The 16,847-nt window shown below is 37.5% G+C and overlaps 1 protein-coding gene and 1 long non-coding RNA gene across 2 annotated transcripts in view; one reads left to right on the forward strand and one right to left on the reverse strand.

The window, feature by feature from the left end:
* LOC128562576 (ovostatin homolog 2-like) overlaps positions 1-8,827 on the forward strand; it is a 42,516-nt gene extending 33,689 nt beyond the window's left edge. Inside the window, 8 exon segments of the mRNA XM_053557649.1 lie at positions 450-661; positions 4,084-4,293; positions 4,708-4,832; positions 5,747-5,837; positions 6,240-6,308; positions 7,403-7,505; positions 8,204-8,279; positions 8,691-8,827. Coding sequence (XP_053413624.1) covers positions 450-661; positions 4,084-4,293; positions 4,708-4,832; positions 5,747-5,837; positions 6,240-6,308; positions 7,403-7,505; positions 8,204-8,253 — 860 coding nt within the window. The 3' untranslated portion in view covers positions 8,254-8,279; positions 8,691-8,827.
* The window catches only part of LOC128562577 (uncharacterized), a 41,125-nt gene extending 25,529 nt beyond the window's left edge, over positions 1-15,596 (reverse strand). The window contains exons 1-2 of the long non-coding RNA XR_008373462.1: positions 15,531-15,596; positions 14,188-14,331 (exon numbers count right to left, since the gene is read on the reverse strand). This is a non-coding gene — a long non-coding RNA (uncharacterized LOC128562577). The remainder of the gene's footprint in view (positions 1-14,187; positions 14,332-15,530) is intronic.
* Between the last annotated feature and the right edge of the window lie 1,251 nt (positions 15,597-16,847).

The following is a 16,847-nucleotide window of genomic DNA, read 5'->3' on the forward strand; positions in this document are numbered from 1 at the left end:
CTACAGACAGGATAACTTCTACAACAAAACTTTAATTCCTCCCAGTTCTGGAGGCTAAAAGTCCAGCATGAAGGTGTCAGCAAGTGTTAACTTCTGACACTTGCTGACAAGATGACTTGTAGATGGCCATCTTCTTCCTCTGTCATCGCACAGTCTTCGTGTGTGTGCATCCTTGGTGTCCCTTTTGTATGTCTGAACTTCTTGTAAGGGCATCAGTCAGATTGGGTTGTGGCCTATCCTAACAATCTCATTTTAATTTAATCACCTCTTTAAAGGTCCTATCTCCAAATAGAGTCACATTCTCAAGTAGTGGGGGTTTAAGATTTCAGTATAAAATTTAGGGGGACACCATTCAACCCATACAGAAGCCAAGAATGGAATTTGTATTTTTCTTATGTGTAACCAATGTAATTCACAGGGACTATGTGGAAATTTTTCCTTTTTCTCAGATAATGTTATATACTGGGAAGGAGAAAATAAACCCAAGACAGAAGAATCCCCACCCTTTATTCCTCATGTGCCTTCTGTTGAGCAAGAGAAGACTTGCTACGTGCTGTTGGCTGTCATTTCCCGGGAGATTCCTGACCTCACCTATGCTAGTAATATTGTGCAGTGGGTCACCCAACAGATGAATTTCCATGGAGCCTTCTCTTCCACCCAGGTGATTCATGTGGGCTTGATATAAATAACAATATATATATTTTTTATTTTGAAAGACTTAGGAGTACATGTGGTTTTTGGTTCCATGGATTAATTTTCTTTTTACTTTCTTTTTTTTGGTTGTTTATTTTTTTATTGTTAAATCATAGCTGTGTACGTTTGTGCAATCAAGGGGTACAACGTGCTGGTTTCATGTACAATCTGAAATATTCTCATCAAACTGTTCAACGTAGCATTCATGGCATTTTCTTTTTTTTTTTTTTTTTTGGTATTTTCTTAGTTATTGTATGTAGACATGTATTCTGCAGTTAGTAGGTTTCGCCTGTACCCATTCTAAGATGCACCGAAATCAAAACTACTTTGAGATATTACCTAACCCCAGTAAGAGTAGCCCACATAACAAAATCCCAAAACCAGAGATGTTGGCATTGATGCAGAGAAAAGAGCACACTTGTACATTGCTGGTGGGAATGCACACTAATACGTTCCTTCTGGAAGGATGTTTTGAGAATACTTAGAGATCTAAAAATAGACCTGCCATTCGATCCTATAATTCCGTTACTAGGTATCACAGTATAACAAAGACATCTGTACAGAATGTTTATTGCAGCCCAATTCATAATTGCTAAGTCATGGAAAAAGCCCAAGTGCCCATCGACCCACAAATGGACTACCAAATTGTGGTACATGTATATCATGGAATATTATGCAGCCTTAAAGAAAGATGGAGACTTTACCTCTTTCATGCTTACATGGATGGAGCTGGTCCATGGATTAATTTTTACAATGATGATGTCTGAGTTTTTAGTGTACCTATTTCCGAAGTACTGTACAGTGCACCTGATATGTAGTTTTTCTTCCCTTCTCCCCCTTTTCCCCTTCTGGGTCTCTAGTTTCCATTGTACAAGTCACTATGCCCTCACATACCCATAACTTAGCTTCCTCTTATAAGTGAGAACATGTGGCTTTTGGCTTTTTTTTCTGTTACTTCACTTAGGATAATCACCTCTAGTTTCATTCAAGTTACTGCAAAAGACATACTTCATTCTTTTTATGGCTGAGTAGTATTCCACATTTTCTTTTCTTTTCTTGTTTTTTGCAGTTTTTGGCCTGGGGCCTGGTTTGGACCCGCCACCTCCAATATATGGGGCTGGCGCACTACTCCTTTGAGCCACAGGCTCCGCCCTATTCCACAATTTCTTTATCTATTCCTTCCTCACTCCTAGTGGGATTATTGGATGAAGTGATAGGTTTACTTCTAGTTCTTTGAGGAACCTTCATACTGTTTTTCACAGAGGTTGTACTAATTTACATTCCCACTGACAGTGTATTAACATTCCCTTTTCACTGCATTTGTGCCAACATCTACTATTTTGGACTTTTTAATAATGCTCATTATGACTTGAGTAAAATTATATCCCATTATGATTTTAATTTGTATTTCTCTGATGGTTAATGATTTTGAGCATTTTTCATGTTTGCTGCCCAGTCGTATCTCTTCTTTTGAAAAATGTCTGTTCATGTCACTTGCTCATTTTTCAATGAGATTATTTGTCTTATTCTTGCTGATTTATTTGAGTTTCTGATAGATTCTGGATATTAGGACCTTGTCAGATGTATAATTTGTGAATATTTGTTCTCATTCTCTATTTTACTCTGATTTTCTATTTTACTATGTTGATTGTTTTATTTGCTGTGCAAAAGCTTTTCAGTTCAACTATTTATTTTTGTTTTTAATAATAATATGTTTAATACCAAAGATACCATTCCATAATCTATGTAGCAAATATAATCACAAGAATTGCTTGCTGAGATGAAAATATTTGATATTATAAGTCTTATTTTATTTAGTCAATAATTGTTTATTGTGCAGTCATTATGTATCTGTCAGCATTATGTATCGGAAAAGTCTCTATATAGAAATGAATAAAATGAGGCTCACTTTTCAAGGAATTTATGCCCAATTTATATGGCCATTGACACTGTAAAAATAGAATGCTAGTCTGTCTAGAGAGATTGTTTTGTCATAAGCACCAGAGTCTTGGTGTTATCTTATATATCTGATGACACTATAATCATCGATCAACCAAAAAGAAAATTTTCTCTCTAGTTCTTTGGCCCATACATTTGGAAAAGAAAATGAAAGAAATAAGTAACAGGAGAAATGGATATGAAATACAATGATTTATGTCTTTCCTCAATAGTAAATGAAAACATAAGGAATTGCAGGGTCTTTTCCACAAATGAAATCTTTTTTTTTTTTTTTTTTACTCAGGAAACATTTATTAAAAACCTAGTATGTGACAGGCATCATTCCAGATACAGGCATAGTAACAGAACAAAAGATAAAAATCCCCACTGTGGTACGTAGTCAGTTGCTAAGAAACAATGGGACACTTAAGGACATCTAAAGGGCTCAAAGCTGGGGGATTGGTGAGGCACCCTGTAACTACCCACAGTAGAACCATTATTGCCACCAAGCTTGATATGTGGGGGAAGGGAACCAGAATCCAGCAGAAAAGACCAAAAAGACTGTCCCAATAGGAGTTGTGGCCTTAAGAAAAGTAACATTGTAATGATGGCCACCTCATGGCTCAGCATAGCCAAAGGAATAAATACCCAAACCTCACTTGCGTTCCTCCCTCTAATGTCCTGTTCTCTAGTAGCTATTTATGTCCTCGAACTCTGCAACATTCCTAGAGGTGTGTCCACATATTCTCCTTCCTTTATTTCCCTCTTTTTTTTAGTCTTAGTTTCAGAGTAAAACCATATGCAAGGGGAACTCCAAAGATATTTTCCTCATTCTGACTTCCCTTCTTTGAATATGTGTGGACATAAGAATTATCCAAGGCAGTCATGGGGTCACCAAATTATAGGACACTTTAACTTTTAGAAAAACAATTGGCGGGCGGCGCCTGTGGCTCAGTGAGTAGGGCGCCGGCCCCATATGCCGAGGGTGGCAGGTTCGGACCCAGCCCTGGCCAAACTGCAACAGAAAAATAGCCGGGCGTTGTGGCGGGCGCCTGTAGTCCCAGCTGCTTGGGAGGTTGAGGCAAGAGAATCGCGTAAGCCCAAGAGTTAGAGGTTGGTGTGAGCCGGGTGACGCCGCGGTGCGGTACAGTGAGACTGTCTCTACAATAAAAAAAAAAAAAAAAACAATTGGCACCATTTTCAACAGCAGAGATTATATTTTATGAAGTCTTTAGGAAACTGAAATCTAATTAAGATTTGTTGAAGGAGATAATTTAAATGGCAACAAGTTACATAAGCAAGCATATTTTCCCATGGTTCAGGATATTGCTTAGCCGTGTTCTGTTGACCTGTTTTAGGAATATTTCTATGGATTGATTTGAAGTTCACAGTCAAATGATGACTAATATCATATAACTAAGCTTGGGTTATTGCTTATACTATTTTGTACAGGGCACTGCAGTCTGTTTTCTTGCTGTAACCCGCTACATGAAGTTAACCTTCTCTAATGATCAAAACACTGTCACCTTTAGCAGTAAAGGAGGCAATGAGATTTTTCGGATTAACAGTGATAACCGCTTACTGGTCCAACGTTCAGAACTAACAAAAGAATATGGACAATACACAGTAGATGTGGAAGGACAAGGTTGTGCATTTATCCAGGTAATAGAAAACTACCTGAAAGGGAGGGGAATACTTTCCAGGAAAAAAGTGAGCTTCAATTATACATGAAGTATTATTTTCCCATTTTGTATATTACCATTACTTGTTTCTGGAAAACATTTATGTTTTCAAATTAATAGCAGAAAATACAAGTTATTTCATGAAGAGGCACTCACTGTTACTGTAGCTAGCTAACAGAAAAGTTTCTTAAAGAATATTGCTGTTAAAAAGTATTTACCCTCATGAAATTGTGTTGTTAAAGATTCTGGGTCTACTGAAAACTAAACAACTTAATTTAGCACTGATTCTCTAATAGTAAGGATGTAAAGTTCATTAATAATAAACACACAGAAATAATACCCACCTTAATTCTACTACAGGATGGGTTTTCTTATGATTTGCTATTCTCTCTAGGCCACCCTTAGGTATAATGTGCTATCACCTAAGAAGGAATCTGGATTTTCCCTTTCCTTAGAAGTGGTAAAGGATAACTCTTCAGATATATCCCTGACTAAGTTTGGCCTTATGGTGACTGTCAAGTAAGTTGTTATCAACTCCCAGGTAATAGAGATGGTAATTCAACAGTATATTCAACTGTACTGAATTAGCAAAATATGAATAATGATAATTGCAATGAGTTTACATACAGGTGGAGATATTTCTACTATTCTACATAGCGCTCTGAATAGACTTAATGCATACATCTTTTGCTAAATCAGAGCTAGAATTATGCAAATATGATATTCACTGTTTTTTTAGATTTGTACTTTTCAGAAAAGAAAAGCAAAATAATGCTCTTGAATTGAAATATGGCTTATAGATGCCAAAGGGTTTTAGCCTTAGTTAATATATGGGGAAACTGAGTAAAATTAGTTTTTCCTAATTTTAATTTAAATTTAAACATCTAGATTTTTCCTAGAATTTCTAAATGAAAATCTCTTGAACACCAAAGATAAGAACTAAATACATTGTGGAACTTAATAGCCTCACAATCCTATCCAGAGGCAGGAATGTGATCTGGAAGATCTCTTAGGGACATGTATACCCTATAATTCTTCCAACACACTGCCCTTTAAGCAGATATCTCCTTTAAATATTATGCAATTCTGAAGCTAACCTAAGTATATGTTATATAAATTCATAAGCTTTGTTTATAAGTTTCAGACTTGAGACTTCATGTAAGCTTGGAAAAGCAAGCAGGGTTTGGAGAGATTTCAGTTCCAGCTTATTTGCTTCAACTGTCGCTTCATATTATATCCTTTATTATTGCTCTGCTATGTCTCTATTCTCAGATGTTCAAGAATGACTTACTTTAAGATGTTTCCTCTTTTACCTTGTTCTCTGGTCTTCTAGCCATTATTATTTTTCTGCCCGCCATCCTCACCATGAGATCAATCATTTTTCTAAATTTATGTCTAAATTGTTTTTTTTTCTTTTTTGAAAAAAATTTAAGATATACTGGAGTTCGCAGTGAGTCCAAGATGGTCCTTGTGGATGTGAAAATGCTGTCAGGATTTACTCCACTCTTGTCATCTATTGAGAAGGTAAATCACACAAGCCCAACCTGTCAGCCCAGGGAAAGCAAGAGAGTATGTGGAGGAGATAAATAATTGGTCAGCAAAACAAAACCATGGAATTCCTCATCTAGTCAAACTTCTCCAGAGCTCACATTTATGTTTTTGTTATAACACTGAAAGGATGGTGCTCTTAATGTGTAGTAATTAGCAGTCAATATTTCCCATGTTTCAAAAAAAAAATATTTCCCATGGTTAATAATATATTTCTTTTAGTTCTTACTTGTGTTTATTAAAAAAAAAAAATCATGGCATAAAGGAAGCTTCCATAAAACGGAACCTGAAAAAATAAAGAGCATGAGCTTTCAATTCTAAAATGGTACACTCATTTGTTCTAATACCTATTCCCCATTCCTGTCAATTTCTTCAAAGCTGGAAAGCCAGGGCCAACTGATGAAGACTGAAATCAAGAATGACCATGCCCTTTTCTACTTAAAAAATGTAAGCTAAGAAGTATATTTTTTCTTTCATGTCTTTCTATTTTTCTTCTTAGGATGACTGGATACTTCCATTTCTTGTAAATATGAATGATAGGTTTTGTTAAAAATAAAAGTGAGACATTAAGAATGATCAATGTTCTGTCCCACCAATCATCCTTTTTCTGTTAACTCTAAAGTTATTTCATAGATGCCTTGGCTACCTGGATAAATGGTGCTCAAGTTTAGAAATATCATCTTCCCATTTTTCATTCCTCATAGCTTCAACATAGTCTAGTCACACAGTAGATGTATAATTCTTATATAGTTTGACTATCACAGAGTTTGCCACGATTTTATTCATTCATTCATTCATTCATTTATTTATTACTAAGATTGTATATTGAAGGTGCAGTGTATGATGTTTTCATATGTATAGGAAACTGATTGTTCAATCAAGCTAATTAACATATCCATCTCCTCACATAGGTTTCTTTGTGATGAAAATACTTAAGATGTACTCTCTACAAAATTTTATGTGCACAAGATAGTAGTATTAAATATAGACCTCATGTCGTGTATGAGATTTCTAGAACTTGTTCATTTTAATAAGTGGACCAACATCTCCCATTTCCCCACCCCTGGTAACTATCATTCTGCTCTGCATCTATGAATGTGACTCTTTTGTATTCCACTTGTAAGTGAGATACTGTAGTATTTTTCTTTTTCTGTCTGGTTTATTTTACTTACTATAATGTCCTCTAGTTTCATTAGAGTTGTAAATGGCATGATTTCCTTTTTTATAAAGGCTTAATACCTTGCATATGTATATATTCACCACAGAATCATTGCCCATACATCTATCATGAACACTTAGATTGTTCCCATGTCTTGATTATTGTGAACATCAGAATGCAGCTATCTCTTCTAGATCCTGGTCTCATTTCCTTTGAAAACATACCAGAAATGGGACTTCTCAGACATATGTTAACCCTATTTTTAATTTTTTTAGGAAACATCCAAATGTGAATCAGTAGGTCATAAACTTCTAGAGATAATTTCCTTAGAAATGCTTTTTTCATACTTCCTGTGATGTATTTATAATTTGTGTCTTTATAGGTTTTTAGAGCACCAAACACCTTCACTTTTTTTGTTGAGCAAAGCAACCTTGTGTTGAACATTCAGCCAGCCCCAGTCTTGGTCTATGATTATTATGGAAAAGGTAGGAAAGCAAAAACCATATTGTAATGCTAGTGGGTGTGATGCCTATATCTAACACTCCCTGAGCGACTAAATCATTTTCCAAAATCATCTGCAAAGGCTAAGGAATAGATGATTTTATTTTGTATTACACTGATTTTTTTCATTCAGTTCTTTATCTTCTGAATGAGCCATTTTCTATTTTCTAGAGTTTTTTCAATGCTCAGAATCTTTTGTATGTAATGTGAAAGGGTTCTCTCAAACCTGAAATACAAACCATGCTTAGCTTTCAAGTCTTTTTTTGTTGTTTTTCTTGTTGTTAATGACATGACTTATTATGTCACCTTTATGAACTTAGCCTTATAAAGAAAAGTGGGAAATATCCTGAAATGTAGAAAACTTTTGATTATGTTTCACAGCAATTATGAAGATATTAAAGAGACCATAAAACTTTTCTCTGGAAAGTTGGTGCTATTAGTTTCTTGAATGTCAAAGTTTGTCTAAGAATGAATTTTGTCTATGTCATTTACTAACAGAATGTATTTCATAGAGTGCCTTAAACTTTATTAGGATATTTCTGAATTTATAAAATAAGGGAGTGGTCACCTTTCTGGCAAAATTACTAGAAAGATTAAACCCAATGTGTTCACATTTTCTGACATAGTCTGGCTACAAACAGTTGGAAATTTAATAATTAAGCATGATTGCTTTATTTTCCAGATGACTATGCCCTTGATTTTTACAACATCAATAGTACTTCAGTTTCCTAATGAGACAAAACAAAACACAGGAAAAGGTAAAGAAATTAAATACATCATTGATCACTGAAAGCACATCTGGCAAGAAAATGTAAACCTAAATAAGACAGAACAATGGATGAAGCAAAAAGAAATCTCTGATACTTCATAAGGCTTGTGTATCTTTGTGTACTAGATGAGTATTATGGTAGTCATAAAGGTGTTATAAATTTCTTTAAGTAGGTTTAAAGAATTTACAGCTATATGTGCCTTTGACAAATCTCATATTGTTTTTCTACAAGTTCACAAGTCATTAAATATATATATGCACATGTATTTGTACAAAAGCATACACATTATACGTGTATATGTGATATTTTTGTATGTGTATATGTTTTTTAATCTATATCAACATAGCTACTACGTATATACACATTTATTTATTGTTTACACTATGTTTTAAATCCCAGGTGGAGAACTATTTCTTTGGAACACTCATTCTTCTGCATCATACTTGGGGGAGAACCATGAACCACTTCACCCTTCACAGTCTGAAATCTACTATAACTTACTGTCAGATTTTTCTTTGCTATCCTATTAAATGATGTCTTTTCCAAGATGAGTCTATTATTTTATTACTTTTTAATACTTCATCATATTTTTATTCTAGAGAACTAAGAGCTCTGTATGACACCAGATTGAATAATTTCCTTTGCTATTGACAGCTCTGTATTCAAAGTTTTAGACATTATATCACATAGAATTGGAATCCTTCAATATCTAAAGAAAGAAAGAGAGAGAAAGAGGGTAAAGGAGAGAAAGAGACTAAGTGGAAATTGAAAGGACTCCGTGTGAGCTCATGGAAACAAATATAAACACACAAACACAATAAAACATAGACTCTTCTCCGTGAAAGATTATCAAAAATAGGGGAAAATGTAGAAAGAGGCAGGAGCACAAATTAAGTGATAGAGTTACTGAGCTCAGATGCAAGGTTGAGAGGGTAATCTAAGAGAATTATATCTTTTAAAATTAATTAATTTTTGACCTTATCACATTACTGAAAAGTAATACTCAATGTAAAAGTAATGCTCAATGTCTAATACTTACTTAAGGAAATACTACTGTTACAGCAACAAATTAGTATTGAAAAGAGAGGGACAGGAAAAAATTAGAGAAAACAAGGATGGAAATGGAAACATTTTCTCTACTGACTTGTACACAGTCTTCTGACTCTCCTAAGATCTTTCTACAGGCAAGAAAAAACTATAGATAAATTCTCTAGTTGTGGAGTTAAAGCATTTGGAATCAGGGACTCCTCAAATCTATTAGTATTCAACAAATTTAAAATATAAAGTGTTCTAATAGACGATGGTTGGTTTTTCCTGTAGTCTTCCTGTGCATTGTGTATGGCTATTGGATCTACATTACAACTAAGCCTTTTACAAGTATGTTTAGTCATTGATTTACCATTGAGGAGCAGTTAGTATCCATCTATATCAGTGTTATTTCACCATGCTAAGAGTTTTTTACAAAACATGACATGTCAAACTGTTGTAATTATTTGCCACCTGGAAGAAAAACTCAGACCCCACTTTAGGTATAAATCAGATGGTGATTTATTACACCTGCACAGGTGGGCCACCACCCAAAGAACAAATGGCCTCAAAGTGAGGGGCAGGTTGACTTTTATACTATTTTTGTTGCCATGCAAGCAAGCAGAATGTGGCAGTTAGCTGGGGCCAGGAGTCAGGGGGCTACAGCTCGGCGATTGCATGTAGTGTGTGGTGGTTGGCATGGGGAGTTGGCATGGGGACAACTTGGGGAATGCAGTACCTTGGGAAATTTACGTAGGTAATTTTTTTCACCATTGTTTAGCTATTGCTAGGGGGTTGGGGTAAATTTTCCCATTGTTTTACCTGTTGCTAGGAGTTCTTGGGAACTCAGGGAACTTCCTTGTTCCATTCTGAAACCTGTTTGAAGAATTAAGCCAAGGCGGATGGGGGTTGAGATGTGCAGGGACTCAGGCTGAGACAGTTAGGGGTCTTTACGGGTCCTCTTGCCGGCTCAGTTACTACATTCCCCACTGGTCTTCTGGGGAATCAAATCCTTGACTCATCTGTGTTGCTGGGAAGGGGCTGATAATTGGTATGTATCAGTCTCTTGTCTTCAGGCATAAACTCTCTGAGCTTCAGTAAGGTCATGAATAAAGTAGTTTTAAACATTTTGGATGGCTCTACTCTGACTAGGGAGTGCATACACTAATCTCTTCCCTAGATAACAATTGCAGCAAAGACCTAATAGCCAGGGAACAAAGTTGGAGCAGGAAAGACGGGCACACTTATACATTCATTTCACTCTATGAGTGAGGGGAGTGAAGCCTCACTTATTGTTAATTGTCTTAGTCATTCTTTAAGCACTCATATACAATTCTAACTCATTTTTTAACCAGGGCAGTCTCGATTTCCCACTCGAGTTGCCACTTAGTCATAGGAGGTAAACCAACACTCCCCTGTGAAGGGAGGTCTAATTTCACCCTCAGAGTTCTCTTAGTTACATTACACTTACACACTTTTACATATTTTTTAAGAGACCTGCTGGTGATTTAATGTCTAAGGAGTTGATTTAGAGTTTCAATATCAGCTTATCTCTGCAGGTGTTGATATTTTAGCACTGAGGTCTTAGGGACTGTGACTCTTCTTGGGTTCTCTACTCAGGCCTTAATAGTTCCATGCTGGTGGGGTAATATACCTTTCCCTGTGATATTTTCCTCTTTTTCCCAAAGTCTAAAAAGTCTAATTAAGACAAGTCCCTCAAGGAGTTTCATCAGGCTTCAGCCGTTCATTGATCAGCCAGTTCTCCATATGTGGCCAGAGCAGGGCATGTTGACTGTCTCTAGATGTCATCTTTTAAGTTCAGGCAAGTGGGCCACTTGGCTTCTGCCAGCAGTAAACTCAGCAGAGTATACAGATTAGGGACAGTAGGATGCACTGTTACAGTGAAACGTAACTACTGCATATAATTTTACACTTTCTGACTAGTCTCTAAGCCCATTTAACAGATTAGTAAAACAGTTATGTCTCATTTTATGAATTGACATTACAGACAAGGCTGGGATTTGATACATGTGGGTTATAGCTTTTTCTCTTTGAACCTTTTTTCTCTCTCTAATTTTTCTCTTTACTAAAAACAAAATATAGCAAAACTAACTTAGTTGCTAAAATAAACTGTACTTTCAGTATACTGGGTTTGATTATTTGCATAAAGTGCAGTAAGAATAATTAATAGCCATCTAGGCTCTGTTTTAAAGTTGGCTTTGCTGGAATCTTTTATAAGGAATCTCAGTTGGAGTTTCTTGAAAGCCTTTCACGAGCCCAGGTTTCATCTGTGCCATTAGATACCTGTATGTGTTGGGTAAATTCCTCTTTTCTTGAGGTCCCCAGATTCGACAGCAAGTGACCTTCGTTACTTACCACAGATCAGGAAATGTTACTGACCAGTATCTGGTCAGTTTTCCAAAGGGCTTTTTATTGGCTTTATAAAGTCAACCTTAATTCCTTAGTGCAGCCTGGATACTTCTGAAAATGCTATTTCCGTCAAAGCCTTGGTAAAATAACCAGTGCCTTTATCATGTCCTATAGAACAAAACAGATTCTTACTGAACTTATGAAAATAACTGTACTGTCAGGAATTAAGAATACTCACAAATGGCTTTTAAATTCTGGAGAAATTAAGGAGAGAGAAAAAAATACATGCTTCAGATTCTGCTCATGAGTACATACATTGCTTGAAAAACTACAAATAGTTCAAAAGACAGAAAATTACTTTCTTGACTTCTAGAAAACAGAACACAGAAAGAATCAACAATATTTTAAACAAAAAGTCATTTCAAACTAGCCCAGTTCCACATAGCTAATTTCTGCTCTGTTTGAAGTTAGGTTAGCAATACTCACAGACATGTTAATTTTTCAATGAAAGTTTGAAAAATCTGCTTTTAGTTTGAAGGTATTTTTTATTTTATTTTATTTTTTTTTGTAGAGACAGAGTCTCACTGTACCGGCCTCAGGTAGAGTGCCGTGGCGTCACACAGCTCACAGCAACCTCTTAACTCTTGGGCTTACGTGATTCTCTTGCCTCAGCCTCCCGAGCAGCTGGGACTACAGGCGCCCGCCACAACGCCCGGCTATTTTTTGGTTGCAGTTTGGCCGGGGCTGGGTTTGAACCTGCCACCCTCGGCATATGGGGCTGGCGCCCTACTCACTGAGCCTCAGGCGCCGCCCCAGGAAGGTATTTTTTAAAGACATCAGGAGTTTGCTTATGTTAGGCCAGACCAATGCTTTACAATATTGGAACATACATATATAATCATAACTCATACAAAATGAATTATCATTTTATATTTGACAATGTTTTACCACAGGTGCTAAGCTCTAAATTTAGAGTTTTGACTTTGGAAGTTTTGTCAAATATCAAAGGCTTAAAAGATTTTAAAGGAAATACGTAGTTAACTGGATTACAAGTAAACTTTTTCATAAGTTGTATTTAACCTGCACAGACATTTTACAAATATTTTAGACCTTTTTAACCTTTGTCTTGCCTTTTACTTTTTTATACAACTATTTTGTTTCAAGACAAATTTATGACATAAGATACAAAGTTTTGGTAAAGTTTCTCTAAAAGTCTGTGATGTTAAAGGAGTTAGGTGTTTAACTTAACTTTAAGATTCCCTAGAACAGTGGTCAGGAGTAGTTAATTTCATTTTCCTAGAGGCAAGGAAGTTGTGGAATACATAGGGGGGTATATTTTACCTTTTACTTCAGAGACAAAGTTAAAAAAAGTAGGTTCATTGTCAGAGCCTGCTCTTTCCTTCCATGTTTATTTTTCTATTGGTGGGCTGCTGTCACAGAGGACCACTGTGGGACCTTCCTATCACCTTGCTGGGGCCCTCCTTTCTGTGTTATTAGTACGGAAGGGCTCTTGAAAAATGGCACTAGTCAGGGTGCTGGGGAGCACTCTCATCAGGGAATAAGAATGTTGCAGGAAAACAGTGAATTAAAATAGACAAACATTTATACTAACAATATAGGGGAAGAAACCTCTAATTGCTGGCAAGAATTAGAACTCAGATGTCTCAAGGCAGAAAATGCTGAATTCTAGGGAACCTTTTAAAACTCTTTTATACTTTTTTTTTTTTCTCTTCATTTCAATACAAGATTGTTTCAGGCCGAGACTAATCCTTTAATAAACACTGAACAAAGGACATAAAATGACGGCAGACACGGGCCTGACATGAACAATGTCCAAAAGTTTACATTTACTCTCACACTCTTATGTTCTCAAAACCAGAACTACGACATTTTCTCATATAGTTTTTAACAGGCCTGTGGGTGATCTAACAACCCAGGGGCTGATTGAACACCCTCTTTCATTTTAATTGTGTTTCTGGTGACAGGTGTGAACACACATTTCTGGGAGCGTCCAACTGACCAGTAGGGTTGAGGCTTCTCCTGTGAGTAGGGCGCCGGCCCCATATGCCGAGGGTGGCAGGTTTGGACCCAGCCCCGGCCAAACTGCAACAGAAAAATAGTTGGGCGTTGTGGCGCGCACCTGTAGTCCCAGCTGCTCGGGAGGCTGAGGCAAGAGAATCGCGTAAGCCCAAGAGTTAGAGGTTGCTGTGAGCTGTGTGACGCCACGGCACTCTACCCGAGGGTGGTACAGTGAGACTCTGTCTCTACAAAATAAATAAATAAATAAAAAGGTTTTTGACAGGCCAATAGCCCGGCAACCTTAGGTCCCGGTCTCTTTGGCCTTCCCTTGGAGGCTCTACACAAATTACAACAATTGAATTTGACAAACAGTTATATACCTTTCTGACAATTCACAACAAATAAGTACAGCAAAAATACCGTGAATAAGTATATTAATGTCTACTGACATTAGTCAAAATTAGATGTTTAAGTGGCTTACCTCCAGAGGAGGACTTACAGGTGAATTTAGGAGTGATCATCAGCCGGTCTCCTGAGGGCCTCCAGGTTCTCTGGGGACTCTGTGATGTTTCCAGGGGGCGCCTCCCTTCAGAGGGACACAGCCTGCCCCCCTCCTGGAAGTCACCTGAGAATCAGTAGAATAAGAGCCAAACAGAGTAATGCCAACTGGTTGCTGTTTTTTGTTTTTTGTTTTTTTATTTATTTAAAGTAAAGAGGACTATTTTTTTTCTTTAGTTCCAAATGAATAATTGACTTTGGTTTTTTTGCTGAATGCCAGCACTTTATCTCGACCATTTATAATATAGAAACCACAGTTTTGTGTGTGTTGTTTTTTTTTATAGTCAATAAGAAGAATGGTTTTAGCTAACTTTGTAGTAACTCTTTAATTGCTGGAAAGAGAGGGTTTCAACCACATTTGGGTTATAGGGCAGTGGGAGACATAGGGGATAAAACAAATTGTACATTAATACATTGATAGATAACAAGAAAACAGAGGTGTTGACACCCAAACTTGGAATTGACTAATCTTTAAAAGGAATTCTGACAAACCATTGCAAACAGCAAACACAAATTTGACAAACAACTCATACACACTAGCCAAACAAACCGAAGACCCACCCTCTGTGAGTCCTAAGAAGAGGACCTGACAAACTAGGGCTCACTCTCTATGAGCCTAAAGAAGAGAAAAACGAGACAAAATGAAGGCCCACCTTCTCTGAGTCCTAAAAAGACAAACTTGAGATAGATTAGAGACTCACAAACTTAGACAGACTAAATACAGACCAGGAGCAAAAAAGACTGACAGGTTTCACACAATCTCACTGACATGGGAGACTCACCCCCTATGAGTTCCACGAAGGAAAAAGACCAACAGACTCACACTCTGAAGAGGAGAAACTAACAGATTAGGCGCAAAAAGACTGACAAATTTCACACACATTCATTTATTTACTCAGAGACTTCAGACTTGGGACCTAAGTCCTACCAAAACCCTCGGGACCTAAGTCCTACCAAAACCCCTGTGAGCCCCGAAGACACAAGACACAGGACCTGAAGACTCACGCTCTGTGAGTCCAAAGAGTAAAAACAGACTAGACAGAGATAGATAAAACCAAATTAAGGACAGACCAGAGACTCACACACCCTGTGAGTCCAGGATCAAGTTTCAATCAAAGTTAGACAAAACTAAACTAAAGACAGATCAAAGACTCCCATACCCCATGAGTTCCGATAAGGCAGACCAGATGGCCTGCAAGTCCAGACCTCATGACCTACAAATCCTGTGAGTCCAGACCACTGAAAGATACAGACCAGATGACTCACCCCAGCAAGTCCAGACCAGTGACCCGCTGCAGCGTCCTGTGCGGGCCCAGGAGGGGAAGTTAATGTCATGTCTGACCTTCCTTCATTCCCCAGACACCAGATAACTGCAGTCCTCAGACAGAAATATAGAGCTGGCTTAATGGGGCAGATGGTCCCGCCCCCAAATCTCTAGAGAACAGACAGATGTTATAAACTCACCCAGGTGTTACTGATTAATCACCAATTCAGAAGTTTGGAAACCTATGCCCTGGCTCCACACATCCAAGGACTCCAGGGCAGAGGAACATCTCTCCGAGGCCTTCCCCTGGAGCTGCCGGGCCTTGGCAGGCCTAGGTGGTGGGGGGGGTCCAGAGGTGGCATCTCACTGGGGCCTCCAAATGTTGTAATTATTTGCCACCTGGAAAAAAAACTCAGACCCCACTTTAGGTATAAATCAGATGGTGATTTATTACACTTGCGCAGGTGGGCTGCTGCCCAAAGGGCACACGGCCCCAAAGTGAGGGGCAGGTTGACTTTTATACCATTTTTGTTGCCATGCCAGCAAACAGAAACAAAAGTAGAACATGACAGTTAGCTGGGGCTGGGAGTCAGGGGGCTACAGTGTGGCAACTGCGTGGTGTACTACGTGGTGGTTGGCATGGGGAGTTGGCATGGGGACAACTTGGGAAGTTCACGTAGGTAATTTTTTTCACCATTGTTTAGCTACTGCTAGGGGGTTGGGGTACATTTTCCTATTGTTTTACCTGTTGCTGGAGTTCTTGGGAACTCACAAACTTCCTTGTTCTACTCTGAAACCCGTTTGAGGAATTAAGCCAAGGCGGGGGGTTGGGGGGGTGAGATGTGTGGGGACTCAGGCTGAGACAGTTAGAGGTCTTTAGGGGTCCTCTTGCTGGCTCAGTTACTACAAAACATGAAGGAAAGACACTAGAACTCACTTCTTTAAAGCACGCCAAGCTCTATAGATAATCAAGAATTCCATTCAAGAAAAATGTGGCTTTTCTAGTACGCTTTTGTGATAAAGATTCAAGGAAAATAAAAAGAGTTTACTCTTTGGTATATGACATCCCTTTGTGGGAAACTTTTTTTTTCTTTTTCTTTTTCTTTTCTTTTCTTTTCTTTTTTTTTTTTGCCTCAGATAATCAATTCTTATTTCTTATTTTACTTTTGTATTCAAGAGTTATTCTGATAACATAATATAATTGTTTCTCAAATTATAAGCAAGCAAAAAGGGAAAGTAGTGAAGTCAACTACTTTCTTGTTCCTCAAGGCACAGAAAAAGTCTTGGGGTTAATGTTTACATTTGCAAATTTCTTGGTG

Source organism: Nycticebus coucang, chromosome 12 (genome assembly GCF_027406575.1).
Source record: "Nycticebus coucang isolate mNycCou1 chromosome 12, mNycCou1.pri, whole genome shotgun sequence".
NCBI lineage: Eukaryota > Metazoa > Chordata > Mammalia > Primates > Lorisidae > Nycticebus > Nycticebus coucang.